At 32.8% G+C, this 12,707-nt stretch overlaps 1 protein-coding gene across 1 annotated transcript in view; it reads left to right on the top strand.

Moving 5' to 3' along the window:
* Positions 1 to 12,707, top strand: part of LOC139504043 (uncharacterized) — an 88,550-nt gene that overhangs the window by 10,821 nt on the left and 65,022 nt on the right. Inside the window, exons 9-16 of the mRNA XM_071294100.1 lie at positions 476 to 666; positions 1,308 to 1,446; positions 2,426 to 2,616; positions 9,898 to 10,036; positions 10,708 to 10,898; positions 11,096 to 11,234; positions 11,894 to 12,084; positions 12,282 to 12,420. Of these exons, the coding sequence (XP_071150201.1) occupies positions 476 to 666; positions 1,308 to 1,446; positions 2,426 to 2,616; positions 9,898 to 10,036; positions 10,708 to 10,898; positions 11,096 to 11,234; positions 11,894 to 12,084; positions 12,282 to 12,420 (1,320 nt within the window). The remainder of the gene's footprint in view (positions 1 to 475; positions 667 to 1,307; positions 1,447 to 2,425; positions 2,617 to 9,897; positions 10,037 to 10,707; positions 10,899 to 11,095; positions 11,235 to 11,893; positions 12,085 to 12,281; positions 12,421 to 12,707) is intronic.

Genomic DNA, 12,707 nt, shown 5'->3' on the forward strand with positions numbered 1-12,707 from the left:
TGAGAGAACGATGCGGCACATAGAAGCACAGTTATCTGAAGAATACATTCACCAAAGCTTTACAAATATTAAAGAGCATATTTAACCCCGCCACGTTATTTATGTATGTGCCTGCCCCAAGTCAGGATCCTGTAATTCAGTGGTTGTCGTTTGTTTATGTGTTACACATTTTTTTTCGTTCATTTTTGTATAATAAGGCCGTTTGTTTTCTCGTTTGAATTGTTTTACATTGTCTTATCAGGGCCTTTTAAAGCTGACTATGCAGTATGGGCTTTGCTTATTTTTAAAGGCCGTACAGTGACCTATAGTTGTTAATATCTGTGTCATGTTGGTCTTGTGTTGATAGTTGTCTCATTGGCAATCATACCACATCTTCTTTTTATATACTCAACATTAAAAGTACTTATCAGAATTTAAATCTCGAAACGACAAGTAGTGAGTATCAAATCCCATGTTTCTTTTCATTTATTCATAGTTCAGGACAGATGATTCCCTATGATTATATAGATGATGGCAATGGAACCATTTGGTTAGATAGAATATATTGCACTGGTTCAGAACATAAATTAATCAATTGCACATACTCAATCGATACATCAGGCATTAGTCACAGATACGATGCTGGCGTCAAATGTTATCTCAGCTGTCCAGCAGAAGAAGATGAAGGTAGGATTAGGTTTTAATCAAACGTTCGATACAATCGTTTTAATATGTACATGGTGGCTTTTGCATATAAATATGGAAAACACAGTACTGTTTATTTGGTTTACTTCAGTGCTGTACCTATAACAATAACTATACAATTATGTATGTACGTCAAATTTTAACTTATTAATGGCCATCGTAATCGATATTAAGTAAAGGTGCACTGACTTTTGCTATGTAATTGGGAAATGTTGTCTCGTGAGATTTATCCATACAATACCATCACCTGTGAATAGTAATTGTATGATTTTTCGAAAAATGTATACTGTTTATCCAATTAAAATTTCACACAAGTTCACAATCTATAATCAAATCAATTTCGTATTTTGGGTATTCAACACTATCAGATATGTACTTGTTTGGCTTGTACTTGTTATATTTGTTAATTATTTTGATCTGAGCGTCACTGATGAGTCTTACGGAGACGAAACACGCGTCTGGCCTATTGAATTATAAGCCTGATACCTTGGATCACCACTAAAGGAACCAATCTAAAAATATAGTGCCGTAAATTTATGTGCGTGACATGAATATACAAAGTTTAAAAAGTATATTTTATACTAATAAAGAAGTTTCTTCTTATGATTGAAAATTCTTTGCAGGTCATTTGCGTTTTATAACAGGTTCTGTTGAAAATATAGGACGACTTGAAATTAATTATAGAGGTGAATGGGGAACAATATGTTCTACTCACTTTGGTCATGTTGATGCAGAAGTAGCCTGTAGACAGCTTGGATATTGGTGTGTATAACATTTAAAGCAGAACCACAAATGTATCATGAATTAGTTTAAAGTCAGTTGATTCGTCCTATTTTATACCAAATTCATGAGAGAGTATCGATAGTTTACAATTCGATGTTCGTAATATATCCTATAATTGGTAGTTTTTATTCGATAGCAACTTTTAAAAGACGGATTTCTCATTTGATATGATATACGGACAGTTTTTAAAAGTAATATAAAAAGACATCAATCAAAATTGAGTTTATTAATACTAGTACATTATTACTGAGAAAAAAAAACCCCGAATGAAATAGAAGCCATTTAATTGGTAAATTTGAATTCAATAATTTTATTTTAAGGATAATTACATAACACATACCGTTTATGGTTTATTTGCACTGCTGCACTAATCCCTCTCGCTTCAGATGTTTTAAAGTGAAAACAATAAAGTCGATGGACATTGGGAACTAATAACGTGGTATGAGTCTAATTAAAACATTTTGATACCAACCGTCCCAAATTGAGAGAACGATGCGGCACATAGAAGCACAGTTATCTGAAGAATACATTCACCAAAGCTTTACAAATATTAAAGAGCATATTTAACCCCGCCACGTTATTTATGTATGTGCCTGCCCCAAGTCAGGATCCTGTAATTCAGTGGTTGTCGTTTGTTTATGTGTTACACATTTTTTTTTCGTTCATTTTTGTATAATAAGGCCGTTTGTTTTCTCGTTTGAATTGTTTTACATTGTCTTATCAGGGCCTTTTAAAGCTGACTATGCAGTATGGGCTTTGCTTATTGTTAAAGGCCGTACAGTGACCTATAGTTGTTAATATCTGTGTCATGTTGGTCTTGTGTTGATAGTTGTCTCATTGGCAATCATACCACATCTTCTTTTTATATACTCAACATTAAAAGTACTTATCAGAATTTAAATCTCGAAACGACAAGTAGTGAGTATCAAATCCCATGTTTCTTTTCATTTATTCATAGTTCAGGACAGATGATTCCCTATGATTATATAGATGATGGCAATGGAACCATTTGGTTAGATAGAATATATTGCACTGGTTCAGAACATAAATTAATCAATTGCACATACTCAATCGATACATCAGGCATTAGTCACAGATACGATGCTGGCGTCAAATGTTATCTCAGCTGTCCAGCAGAAGAAGATGAAGGTAGGATTAGGTTTTAATCAAACGTTCGATACAATCGTTTTAATATGTACATGGTGGCTTTTGCATATAAATATGGAAAACACAGTACTGTTTATTTGGTTTACTTCAGTGCTGTACCTATAACAATAACTATACAATTATGTATGTACGTCAAATTTCAACTTATTAATGGCCATCGTAATCGATATTAAGTAAAGGTGCACTGACTTTTGCTATGTAATTGGGAAATGTTGTCTCGTGAGATTTATCCATACAATACCATCACTTGTGAATAGTAATTGTATGATTTTTCGAAAAATGTATACTGTTTATCCAATTAAAATTTCACACAAGTTCACAATCTATAATCAAATCAATTTCGTATTTTGGGTATTCAACACTATCAGATATGTACTTGTTTGGCTTGTACTTGTTATATTTGTTAATTATTTTGATCTGAGCGTCACTGATGAGTCTTACGGAGACGAAACACGCGTCTGGCCTATTGAATTATAAGCCTGATACCTTGGATCACCACTAAAGGAACCAATCTAAAAATATAGTGCCGTAAATTTATGTGCGTGACATGAATATACAAAGTTTAAAAAGTATATTTTATACTAATAAAGAAGTTTCTTCTTATGATTGAAAATTCTTTGCAGGTCATTTGCGTTTTATAACAGGTTCTGTTGAAAATATAGGACGACTTGAAATTAATTATAGAGGTGAATGGGGAACAATATGTTCTACTCACTTTGGTCATGTTGATGCAGAAGTAGCCTGTAGACAGCTTGGATATTGGTGTGTATAACATTTAAAGCAGAACCACAAATGTATCATGAATTAGTTTAAAGTCAGTTGATTCGTCCTATTTTATACCAAATTCATGAGAGAGTATCGATAGTTTACAATTCGATGTTCGTAATATATCCTATAATTGGTAGTTTTTATTCGACAGCAACTTTTAAAAGACGGATTTCTCATTTGATATGATATACGGACAGTTTTTAAAAGTAATATAAAAAGACATCAATCAAAATTGAGTTTATTAATACTAGTACATTATTACTGAGAAAAAAAAACCCGAATGAAATAGAAGCCATTTAATTGGTAAATTTGAATTCAATAATTTTATTTTAAGGATAATTACATAACACATACCGTTTATGGTTTATTTGCACTGCTGCACTAATCCCGCTCGCTTCAGATGTTTTAAAGTGAAAACAATCAAGTCGATGGACATTGGGAACTAATAGCGTGGTATGAGTCTAATTAAAACATTTTGATACCAACCGTCCCAAATTGAGAGAACGATGCGGCACATAGAAGCACAGTTATCTGAAGAATACATTCACCAAAGCTTTACAAATATTAAAGAGCATATTTAACCCCACCACGTTATTTATGTATGTGCCTGCCCCAAGTCAGGATCCTGTAATTCAGTGGTTGTCGTTTGTTTATGTGTTACACATTTTTTTTTCGTTCATTTTTGTATAATAAGGCCGTTTGTTTTCTCGTTTGAATTGTTTTACATTGTCTTATCAGGGCCTTTTAAAGCTGACTATGCAGTATGGGCTTTGCTTATTGTTAAAGGCCGTACAGTGACCTATAGTTGTCAATATCTGTGTCATGTTGGTCTTGTGTTGATAGTTGTCCCATTGGCAATCATACCACATCTTCTTTTTATATACTCAACATTAAAAGTACTTATCAGAATTTAAATCTCGAAACGACAAGTAGTGAGTATCAAATCCCATGTTTCTTTTCATTTATTCATAGTTCAGGACAGATGATTCCCTATGATTATATAGATGATGGCAATGGAACCATTTGGTTAGATAGAATATATTGCACTGGTTCAGAACATAAATTAATCAATTGCACATACTCAATCGATACATCAGGCATTAGTCACAGATACGATGCTGGCGTCAAATGTTATCTCAGCTGTCCAGCAGAAGAAGATGAAGGTAGGATTAGGTTTTAATCAAACGTTCGATATAATCGTTTTAATATGTACATGGTGGCTTTTGCATATAAATATGGAAAACACAGTACTGTTTATTTGCTTTACTTCAGTGCTGTACCTATAACAATAACTATACAATTATGTATGTACGTCAAATTTCAACTTATTAATGGCCATCGTAATCGATATTAAGTAAAGGTGCACTGACTTTTGCTATGTAATTGGGAAATGTTGTATCGTGAGATTTATCCATACAATACCATCACTTGTGAATAGTAATGGTATGATTTTTCGAAAAATGTATACTGTTTATCCAATTAAAATTTCACACAAGTTCACAATCTATACATCAAATCAATTTCGTAAGAATAAAAATAATTGCAGAAAACAACAGTTTTCAATGATTGATTGATTAAAGTCGTTTAGTAAAATCCCGAGTTTGAGCATACTGATAACAAGATAATTATATTTGTAAATGTTATTTTCACAGGGTACTGAAGAAAACCAAACTTTACTTAAATCAATCTACCTAAATAGTTTCGAAAAGAAATGTTCGTCACATGAATCATCATCGCTAGCCAAGGGTATATAGAAGAGGCGTGGCTTTAATCAACTGATAGATGTCGCAATGTTGTTATCACAAAGTTGGCACAATCTGTTAAGGGTAAAGAGGAGAGAAAAGAGGGACTAAAGATACCAAAGGGACAGTCAAACTCATAAATCTAAAATAAACTGACAACGCCATTGCTAAAATGAAAAAGACAAACAGACAGTAGTACACATATCACAACATAGAAAACTAAAGAATAAACAACACGAACCCCACCAAAAACTAGGGATGATCTCAGGTGCTCCGGAAGGGTAAGCAGATCCTGCTCCACATGTGGCACCCGTCTTGTTGCTTATGTGATAACAAATCCGGTAAATAGTCTAATTTGGTAGGACACATTCATGAAAGGGAAGGTTTTTTTTAGTTACGACGTAAGGAACATATCCGATATCATTTGTGAAACGGTTATTCCATAACGGTCAACCAACTCGTGAAAGCGTCCATAAAATTTACGAAGGGATGATTTCAACTTCACCATTTGGAACTCTTGGTTTAATAGCTTCCTTGTGAGCAGACAGCCTCTATCAAGAAAATCATGATAGGAAATGCAAGCACGGGAATATCGTATCAATTGGGAGATATATACCCCGTATTAAAGGTGCTGCTGGAATGTTGCTACTTAGAAATGAAAAGTTCACAATTGGAAAGCTGAAATCATCTCTTTTGTCGTAAAGTTTTGTTTTAAACCGACCCTCATTGTCAATTTCTAGATGTTAGTCAAGATATGAAGCCGACTTAACTGTATCTGTAGTATCCTTTATCTCTAAATCGATGGGATAGATGCGTTCCACATAGTCACCAAATTTTGAATTATTTAGTGAAAGAACATCATCTATATAGCAGAAAGTAGAGTTAAACGATATTGCTAACTTCTTATCTTTCTTCCTAAGAAGTTCCTTTATGAAGTCAGCCTCATAATAATAAAGAAACAAGTCGGCAAGTAGAGGGGCACAGTTTGTTCCCATTGGAATGCCGACAGTCTGTTGAAAAACACGTCTTCCGAGCGTAACAAATGTGTTGTCAATCAAGAAATCAAGCATCTTGATAATGTTAGTTTCAGAGAATTTTTTGTTTGAATCAGAGTGATCCTTTACCAAGTAGGATTTATCCCTCCCTAAGATAAGTTACTTGTATCTACGTTGGCCATTCTTTTTTAAGGATCAAAGCAATACCAATTTTTTTCAATTTGTCTTTTAGTTTGGATATTGAATACTTGTGTAAAGATGAGAAAAGTCAAATGTTTTAATAATATTACAAGATGAAAGAGAGTTAGATTGTACATGTTGTTTGTACTCTAAAAGATCTTTGGAATTTTTAAGTCATGTAAGTATCCACATCTGATTCACGCCACCTCTAGAATAGGCAGTTTCACAATAACTTTGAAGCCCGTCTTTGATTGCTGATAAAATAGATGTTAATAATTTAGAAAGAGGTTTCGTGGAGCACTTGGAAGACCCAGCAATATACCGTTGTTTGTAAGATAACTTATGTAGTTTAGGTATCAAATACAGTGATGGAAGATCCAGTTCTTCATATTTGGTTGAAATTCCAAAAGGAACATAGAACAGACCTATGATTATCCAGGATTTCCTCTTTGGTAAGTGTCGTGAGGATATATGTTGAGTTTCCGAGTGAATTGCCAATACCTAATTCGTTTATCAAGCAATTAATGTAATGAGTTTTACACACAAAAACGATGTTGTTTGGGGCTTTATCTGCGGGGACAACATCGTATTTGTCATGGAGGTAGGATAGGTGTTTTGCAACATTTGGGTCTTTAAAGATTGACGTATGGGCATTGATAGACCCATTCAGTTTCTTAATTCTGATTTGTATCAACGACCTCACTGCCTTAATCCATTCGGAAAGAGTGTCTACGTCTTACGTCTTGCTCTAAGCCCATTGCCTGGGATAATCCTCTTCTGAATCCATTATATTTATTAAAGTTGTATTTCCAATTGATGGATTAAGACTCACGATATTTGGGACCTTTCGAAAACACATTTCGTAGAAAAGTGTTATTAACAATGTTGAGGTCACCGGTAAAACGTAGCCAGCAGGAATATATGTATTTGAAATTAGTTGCATTAGGTTTGATATAGGTATAAGAAATGATTGGTACAGACTGGTCTGTGAAATAAGGAGGTATTTTTGATTGAACTAATTTATGATGGAGGATATTGCCTAAGTTGACGCCATCGAGACCTTTGTTGGCAAAGGGAAGATTAAGGAAAGATCTTTTCTTTTTTCATCTTTTCCAATGCGGACTGGCTTGACAAGTCTGTGACTTGCAATATTCGAAATTATGTTTTCAAGTTTGTATAGATTGAGGAAAGTGGATCATGAATCCTAGCTAGCAAAGATGAAAATGAATATACAAAGGTTGAAAAATACTTTATACTAATAAAACAGCTTCTTTTTATGATTGAATTTTCTTTGCAGGTCGTTTGCGTTTTATAACAGGTTCCATTGAAAATATAGGACGACTGGAAATTAATTATAGAGGTGAATGGGGAACAATACATACTACTCACTTTGATCATGTTGATGCAGAAGTAGCCTGTAGACAGCTCGGATATTGGTGTGTATAACATTAAAAGCAGACCCACAATTGTATCATGAATTAGTTTAAAGTCAGTTGATTCATCCTATTTTATACCAAATTCATGAGAGAGTATCGATAGTTTACAATTCGATGTTCGTAATATATCCTATAATTGGTAGTTTTTATTCGACAGCAACTTTTGAAAGAAGGATTTCTCATTTGATCTGATATACGGACAGTTTTTAAAAGTAATATAAAAAGACATCAATCAAAATTGATTTTATTAATACTGATAGATTATTACTGCTAAAAAAACAAATGAAATAGAAGCCATTTAATTGTTAAACTTGGATTCAATAAATAAATTTTGTTTTAAGGATCATTACATATCACATACAGTTGAAGGTTTATTTGTGCTGATGCACCAATCCCGCTCGCATAAGAAGTTTTAAAGTGAAAAAAATGAAGTGGATAGAAATGGGGACCTAATAACGTGGTATATGTCTAATTAAAAACTTTTGATACAAACTGTCCCAAATTGAGAGAACGATGGACACATAGAAGCACAGTTATCTGAAGAATACATTTACCAAAGCTTTAGAAATAGTAAAGAGCATACTCAACATTTAAAGTACTTATCAGAATTTAAATCTCGGAACGACAAATAGTTAGTATCAAATCCTATGTATTTTTCATTTTTTTCATAGTTCCGGACAGATGATTCCCTCTTATTATATAGATGATGGCAATGGAACCATTTGGTTAGATAGAATATATTGCACTGGTTCAGAACATAAATTAATCAATTGCACATACTCAATCGATACATCAGGCCTTAGTCACAAAAACGATGCTGGCGTCAAATGTTATCTCAGCTGTCCAGCAGAAGAAGATGAAGGTAGGATTAGGTTTAAATCAAACGTTGGAAACAATCGTTTAAATATGTACATGGTGGCTATTGCATATAAATAAGGAACACACAGTACTGTTTATTCGGTTTACGTCAGTGCAGTACCTATAACGATAACTATACAATTATGTATGTACGTCAAATTTCAACTTATTAATATCCATCGTAATCGATATTAAGTAAAGTTGCATTGACTTTTGCTAGGTAATTGGGAAATGTTTTCTCGTGAAATTTAACCATACAATGTGATTAATTGTGAATAGTAATTGTATGATTTTTCGAAAAATGTATACTGTTTATTCAATTAAAATTTCACACAAGTTCACAATCTATACATCAAATAAAATCAATTTAGTAAGAACAAAAATAATTGCAGAAAACAACAGTTTTGAATGTTTGATTGATTCAACTCGTTAGGTAAAAAACCCGATTTTGAGCATACTGATAAGCAGATAATTACAATTGCAAATGTTATTTTTACAGGGTACTAAAGGAAAACAAACTATACTCAAATCAATCTACCTAAATAGTTTCGAAAAGAAATGTTCGTCACATGAATCATCTTCGCTAGCCAAGGGTATTATACTGTTTATTCGGTTTACGTCAGTGCAGTACTTATAACGATAACTGTACAATTATGTATGTACGTCAAATTTCAACTAATTAAATAAAAATGTACTGACTTTTACTATGTAATTGGGAGATGTTGTCTTGTGAAATCTATTCATACAATGCAATCACTTGTGAAGAGTGATTGTAAGATTTTTTGGATAAAGGTATACTGTTGATCCAATTAAAATTTCACACACAAGTATACAATCTGTACATCAAATTAAAACAATTTAGTACGAATGAAAATAACTGCAAAAACAACAGTTTTGAATGTTTGATTGAATTTACTCGTTTAGTAAAAGTCCCGATTTTGATTATACTGATAACAAGATAATATAACTGTAAACGTTATTTTCACAGGATACTAAAGGAAAGGAAACTTTACTGAAATCAATCTGCCGAAATAGTTTCGAAAGGAATGTTCTTCACATGTATCATCATCGCTAGCCAAAGGTATTCGGAATTAGCGTGACTTTAATCAACCGATAGATGGCGCCATGTTGTTATCACAAATGTTGGCACAATCTGTTAAGGGTAAAGAGGAGGGAAGTGGATCATGAATCCTAGCTAGCAAAGATGAAAATAATTATACAAAGTTTAAAAAATACTTTTTACTAATAAAACAGCTTCTTTTTATGATTGAATTTTCTTTGCAGGTCGTTTGCGTTTTATAACAGGTTCCATTGAAAATATAGGACGACTGGAAATTAATTATAGAGGTGAATGGGGGACAATATGTTCTACTTACTTTGGTCATGTTGATGCAGACGTAGCCTGTAGACAGCTCGGATATTGGTGTGTATTACATTTAAAGCAAGATCACAAAAGTAGCAATGAATTAGTATCAAAGTTAGTTGAATTATTCTATTTTATACCAAATTCATGAGAGAGTGTCGATAGTTTACAATTTGATGTTCGTAATATATCCTATCATTGGTAGTTTTTATTCGACAGCAACTTTAGAAAGAAAGATTTCTCATTTGATATGATATACGGACAGTTTTTGAAAATGATATAAAAAGACATCAGTCAAAATTGAGTTTATTAATACTAGTACATTATTATTGCAATAACAATGAAGCCATCTTATAGTTAAATTTGAGTCCAATAATTTTGTTTTAAAGATCATTACATATCACATACCGTTTAGAGAATAATTTGCACTGATGCATTAATCCCGCTTGCATAAAATGTTTTGAAGTGAAAAACAAATGAAGTGGATAGGAATGGAGACCAAATAACGTGGTATGTGTCTAATTAAAAACTGTTGATACAAACTGTCCAAAATTGAACGAATAATATAATGCGACAGATGGACGCACAGTTATCTGAAGAATACATTCACCAATTGAAAGCTTTAGAAATATTAAAGAGCATACCCAACATTAAAAGTAATTATCAGAATTTAAATCTCGGAACGTCAAGTATTAAGTATCAAACCCTATGTATTTTTCATTTATTCATAGTTCCGGACAGATGATTCCCTCTAATAATATAGATGATGGCAATGGAACCATTTGGTTAGATAGAATAGATTGCTCTGGTTCGGAACATAAATTAATCAATTGCACATACTCAATCGATACATCATACTGTAGTCACAGATACGATGCTGGCGTCAAATGTTATCTCAGCTGTCCAGCAGAAGAAGATGAAGGTATGATTAGGTTTAAATCAAACGTTCGAAACAATCGTTTAAATATGTACATGTTGGCTATTGCATATAAATAAGGAAAACACAGTACCGTTTATTCGGTTTACTTCAGTGCAGTACCTATAACGATAACTGTACAATTAGGTATTAGGTTTTTACTAATAAAACAGCTTCTTTTTATGATTGAATTTTCTTTGCAGGTCGTTTGCGTTTGATAACAGGTTCCATTGAGAATATAGGACGACTGGAAATTAATTATAGAGGTGAATGGGGGACAATATGTTCTTATTACTTTGATCATGTTGATGCAGACGTAGCCTGTAGACAGCTCGGATATTGGTGTGTATTACATTTAAAGCAAGATCACAAATGTAGCAATGAATTAGTATCAAAGTTAGTTGAATAATTCTATTTTATACCAAATTCATGAGAGAGTGTCGATAGTTTACATTTTGATGTTCGATATATATCCTATCATTAGTAGTTTTTATTCGACAGCAACTTTTGAAAGAAAGATTTCTCATTTGATATGATATACGGACAGTTTTTAAAATAATATAAAAAGACATCAGTCAAAATTGAGTTTATTAAAACTAGTACATTATTATTGCAATAACAATGAAGCCATCTTATAGTTAAATTTGAGTCCAATAATTTTGTTTTAAAGATCATTACATATCACATACCGTTAAGAGGATAATTTGCACTCATGCATTAATCCCGCTTGCATAAAATGTTTTGAAGTGAAAAACAAATGAAGTGGATAGGAATTGGGACCAAATAACGTGGTATGTGTCTATTTAAAACTGTTGATACAAACTGTCCAAAATTGAACGAATAATGCGGCAGATGGACGCACAGTTATCTGAAGAATACATTCACCAAAGCTTTAGAAATATTAAAGAGCATACCCAACATTAAAAGTTATTGTCAGAATTTAAATCTCGGAACGTCAAGTATTAAGTATCAAACCCTATGTATTTTTCATTTATTCATAGTTCCGGACAGATGATTCCCTCTAATAATATAGATGATGGCAATGGAACCATTTGGTTAGAAAGAATAGATTGCTCTGGTTCGGAACATAAATTAATCAATTGCACATACTCAATCGATACATCATACTGTAGTCACAGATACGATGCTGGCGTCAAATGTTATCTCAGCTGTCCAGCAGAAGAAGATGAAGGTATGATTAGGTTTAAATCAAACGTTCGAAACAATCGTTTGAATATGTACATGTTGGCTATTGCATATAAATAAGGAAAACACAGTACCGTTTATTCGGTTTACTTCAGTGCAGTACCTATAACGATAACTGTACAATTGGGTATTAGGTTTTTACTAATAAAACAGCTTCTTTTTATGATTGAATTTTCTTTGCAGGTCGTTTGCGTTTGATAACAGGTTCCATTGAGAATATAGGACGACTGGAAATTAATTATAGAGGTGAATGGGGGACAATATGTTCTTATTACTTTGATCATGTTGATGCAGACGTAGCCTGTAGACAGCTCGGATATTGGTGTGTATTACATTTAAAGCAAGATCACAAATGTAGCAATGAATTAGTATCAAAGTTAGTTGAATAATTCTATTTTATACCAAATTCATGAGAGAGTGTCGATAGTTTACATTTTGATGTTCGATATATATCCTATCATTGGTAGTTTTTATTCGACAGCAACTTTTGAAAGAAAGATTTCTCATTTGATATGATATACGGACAGTTTTTAAAATAATATAAAAAGACATCAGTCAAAATTGAGTTTATTAAAACTAGTACATTATTATTGCAATAACAATGAAGCC

This window comes from Mytilus edulis, chromosome 14 (genome assembly GCF_963676685.1).
Source record: "Mytilus edulis chromosome 14, xbMytEdul2.2, whole genome shotgun sequence".
Classification (NCBI taxonomy): domain Eukaryota; kingdom Metazoa; phylum Mollusca; class Bivalvia; order Mytilida; family Mytilidae; genus Mytilus; species Mytilus edulis.